The sequence below is a fragment of the Pecten maximus genome, chromosome 1 (genome assembly GCF_902652985.1).
Source record: "Pecten maximus chromosome 1, xPecMax1.1, whole genome shotgun sequence".
In the NCBI taxonomy this organism is placed as follows: Eukaryota; Metazoa; Mollusca; class Bivalvia; order Pectinida; family Pectinidae; genus Pecten; species Pecten maximus.
The window spans coordinates 34,150,950-34,155,799 of NC_047015.1; the positions used below are offsets into that span (position 1 = coordinate 34,150,950).

The 4,850-nt window shown below is 38.2% G+C and overlaps 1 protein-coding gene across 1 annotated transcript; it reads right to left on the minus strand.

The window, feature by feature from the left end:
• Window positions 1–648: 648 nt before the first annotated feature.
• Window positions 649–2,664, minus strand: LOC117340240. Its single transcript, XM_033902032.1, has 2 exons — window positions 2,596–2,664; window positions 649–2,361 (listed from the first exon to the last, which is right to left on the minus strand). Exons 1-2 carry the CDS (start codon window positions 2,662–2,664, stop codon window positions 649–651), a joined length of 1,782 nt encoding a protein of 593 aa, XP_033757923.1.
• Window positions 2,665–4,850: the final 2,186 nt, after the last annotated feature.

The window sequence follows — 4,850 nt, forward strand, 5'->3', positions numbered from 1 at the left end:
TTCGCACATATAAAGAGTTCATTTTATCTACATATGATCTTCTGAATGAGCTAGTATTGAATAAGCTGTGTTAGGATCTTAAAAATTAATGAATTAGTTAATACTTTTGAAGATTGTAGGAAATGACAAGAGCCAAGATTCACATACCACGTATATATTTTAAGAGATAATGATGATAATGAAATCTATTGAAAAATAGAGAACTACTCTGTCGTCTGTAAAAAAAAAGTCATCCATGTACGTTTAGTACCCTCGGCAAATTTCAGGTTGATCCAAGGGTACCCCTCTCAAACTGAATAGCGTTCTGGACCTATCGATATCGTGTATATGCGCCAATGATATGCAGTGGTTGCACAGACGTTTTTGTGCATTGAAATGATCAGGTTATTGACCCTTCTCATTGGTATATGGTCCCTATTCCACATCTAGCACCAAAGTCAACCTATATCAACCTGAAGAGGGTACTACGCATACATGTATGAACTTTTCACAGACGACAGAATTGTTCCCTGTCTTTCAATTACACTACTATTACATTTTATAACATCTTTTTATTTCCCATAAAGCGGAAAATTTATTATTGCGGATTTCTGTGTTTTTTTATATATATATTCACATGTACCATGATATCAGTATATTTCTACTGACTTAGAACAGAGCATAGGTATACTCGTTTTGTCCGGTCTGCAGAAGATCCATGCTCATTATTTGAGATGTGAGAGTTTGTTGGACCAAACACAGCTGATTGCGAGGTCCAATCGTCATCCCCGACGGGTAGAACTGGTGCAGAGCCGTCTCTTTGAGAGTCACACCCTGTCGCCCAACTAATACAAGTTTATTGGCTGCCATGTCCAGCACCAGAAGTTGACCATTTGGAGTAAAACATATATGATCCGGAATAAAATCATCTTGTGCATGTTTGTGACCAGGGAACTGGAATATCAACTTTAGATCTCGGTCAAAAAGTGTAACCTTCGAAGAGTTTTCCTTCTGATAGCCGTAACTTAATGCTACCTCTCCAGTGATTTGGTTCTCTCGAATAACCCAGGGATACACTACAGAGGCAAATCCATCGAGACAGCTTGTACGGTGCAGTATATTCCCGTCAACGTTATACTGCATTATCTCGTTTTTGACACCAATAAGAAATGCACCTTTCTTCTGTGCACATATACATAGGGGTAATGATTCAGTCGCGAATCGTACCGTATTCGTCTTCGAACCAATCTCAGTTATCGTTTGGTCTTCACAGCAAATCCAGGCGTTCCCAGTAAGTGGTGAAATGCAAGCATCCATTATATTAGACATTACTTTGATCTTTCTGTTTTTTTCTCCTGTCTCGTTTACAAAAACAAGTCGTCGATCAGCTTTGTAAGAGATAAGAAATTTTCTATTGTTGTACCAAAATGCTCGTACCCCTAACGAGGACTCCTCTTGAATATGTCCCAGTTTTTTCAAGTCCAGCTGAAAGTCATCGCCTGCTTGAGAACTACGTCGTTCAGATTTTATTGGCTTTGGCGCTTGTTGTTCAGATTTGTTCTTCTTTGAAGAATTTCTTAAAACGCGTCGTTCTGGTATAGTTTCTCGTGCAGAAATTAATTCTGCTGGTGGAGTCACCGGCAGAAGTTGTGAATTCGTTTCTGGTTGGGTAGTCCTTGGTGGCCTGGGTGGAGGGTCTAGTGAACTTTCCTTTCTCTTAATTTCATTCACTGCAAATTTCCCAAACATTTGTCCAATATCTTTCTCAACAAGCTCAGCAGATGTGAAGTTTCCCCTTCTAAATGAAGGACACCTCGGGAAAAGTGGTGGGATAGACAAGTCCCTGAAGTGACTGATGATTTCAGTGGAACTACCACCGTTGACAACTGATTCGGTTCTATCTCTTGTTATGGAATATAACTGGTTCCCAAGTTCGTGTAGCTTTGATTTATAGTCGGCTATGATAGCCTCATTATCCTGTATAAGATCCTGTATAGCAAGTAGTGCATTGTCAGCAATATCATCAACCACGGCTTTGAGCTTTGTTCTCCTTAGTTTCACCTCTACTAATAAGTTTTTCAAATTGTCTGTCGTCTGATCGTAATCAACTTTGATGTCTTCTAATCTCCTAGCAACTGTCTCCGCATCCGTTATTCGAGTGCGAACAAGCGCGGAGATTGGCCCACTTAAAGATTTTGCTGTTTCATGGACGCAATTAAGAACGTGCCCGCGGTGGACACTAGTTACACACTTACTACACGCAAACACGTCACCACAACCGGAACACACGAAAATGATTTCTTCTCCTGGATGGGATGGACACGAAACCATTTCCGGCGCTGAAGGTGTAGCCATCCCTAGAGCTACTGACGTCGTTGAATACTACAATAAAAAATAGATAAATGTAAATGAGCAAATAAAAGTAACTTTGAACGAAAAAGACGAGAATATTGACGTGTAAACCGTAATTCAAACTCAAAATCGAGAAAACGACAGCAAAATACACCCGAAATCTAGATACAGACTCTTTGAACGGTTTCTTCATATAACGATATTCTTATGTTGTCAACTTGTTTGCTGTCCTACAAAATTGTCTCCATATTGCCATGTATGTACCTGTAACGGATTGTTCTGCTTTGCTCGGTATCCGATAAGTGTCTCGGCAGGCCGAACTCTGATCCCCATATCTATATATGACATCACTTACCTACAGAGATTGTTTTGATTAAGCTGCTATCATATTTGTATCACATGTAGATGTGTTCGCCGGCTGATAATACGATATTAGTCCACAAATCATCCCGTTCGCATTATTTACCTTGTGCATTATCAAGTCCCTCAAACTTTATTATTTTTCTTATTGTTGTTCTTCTTTCCATTACAATTAAGTTTTTTTCATAAAATATAAAATGTCTTGAATGCCTTTGATACAAGAAATTCCCGCAGATGAACTTCTACTTATCCGAAAGTTGTTTGTTCTATTGGGTAAAGAGAACCATTAAGTTCCAATAATTATTTTTACCATACCTCTTTACTGTATCTGTACTGAGTAAATTTTCCATTGAATTGTTCGTAAAAAAACACATTTTGTAATGTATATTTCGAAATTATCATTGTTCGAATTTGAGTATTAGCACGCCATAACCAAAACGGTAAGGGTCGAATTTGGATCTTTCCTTTGCCTATCATAAAACCTAACGATGTTACTCTCCAGGGAATTATATTGTAATTCATATTTTAAAAATCCATTCTCGTTACTATGACCTGTTGTTTTACTCAAAAGCAACTGGTTCAGTTGATAAGTAGCTCTAAATATAATTCTTACAGTGGTACTTTTATCTTGAAGGTTTGCTTACCCAGGTAGGCTTACTAACCTTACTTATGTAAGCAGTTGACATAAATTACTTTCTTGCGTGTACTGTGAACATTTTATCAAATCATGGAATTTGAATTCGTGGATCAAGAACACCCTCGAAATAACGAATGTTAACACAACATCCCCCAACCCCCATTGGCCTTTATTCTAGGTCACAATGGTCAAATATGATAAAATATTTAAACGACTTCTTTTCATTAAGCAAGAGGCCCAAAGACCTGAAATTTGGGCATTTAGCATGCTGAGATTAAGAGCTGAAGACTGTTCAAATAAATGACCTTGACCTTCATTCAAGGTCACAATGGTCAAATATACTAAAATCTTTAAATGACTTCTTTTCATTAAGCAAGAGGTCCCGAGACCTGATATTGGGCGTTTATCATGCTGGAGATAAGAGCTATCAGTTTTGGTTCGCGATGAGCAATGCAATATATATCTATATCGCATCCGTGCGTAGCCTGTTTGACCATTCAGTTTCGTACGACTCAAACCCCAGATTAATCGATTTTTTTTTTCATTATGACACCCCTCTCACCCAGTTATGCCAATATTGACTCCTGGCAAATCCACAAAACGTGTCCATGTTGATGTTTTGAATGACAGACGACAAAGGGAATAAGTGAGAGTAGTAAAAGTAATCCGTGGTCAAAAGGCCAGGGGTTAGCCAATCAGAATTCTTGGAGGTCACAAATGACCAATCGATGGATTTGAAAGTGGTTACACTCCGCGGTGTAGAAACACGTGCCATATCAGTTATGAAACAAGCGTAGTTACAAACATGGTTAAGCGCCTAAACGGGTAAAGATAAGTATGTGTCTCTGTCCCGTGACATCAATACGGATACAACGATATTTTACAATTGTCAAATCGAAGCGAAAAAAAAAGCTAATAATTTTAAAATATAAAAGTTTACGTTACCTGAATAACGATGTAGGATAGATAGGTCTTCTGAAATTGGTGAAATCGGCATTATGTATATGCAAGAAAGTAAATTTGATAAGGAAAATTTTACCTTAACAGATTTTTGTTTAAATCAAAACATTTATGGTATTATCCTACAAGTATCTCCATGCAGGCTGTCTTTATTTGGGTGTCTCCTCAGTTCCTGTTGTATTTACGAATTATAAACGTATCCTCAATTCCTGCTGTTTATAGTTACTTTTCCCGGCGTCTCCTGTCCCCGTTGTCTAGTAGTTACTTTTTCCCTTGTGTCTCCTCAGTTCCCGTTGTATAGTTACTTTTTCCCTGTGTCTCCTCAGTTCCCTTTGTTTAGTTACTTTTTTCCCTGTGTCTCCTCAGTTCCCTTTGTTTAGTTACTTTTTTCCCTGTGTCTCTTAATTCAATCCCCTTTGTTTAGTTACTTTTTCCTTGTGCCTCCTCAGTTCCCGTTTTATTACTTTCTTCCTCGTGTCTCCTCAGTTCCCATTGTTTAGTAACTTTTTCCCTGTGTCTCCTCATTTTCCGTTGTTTAGTTACATTTTTCCATGTGTCTCCT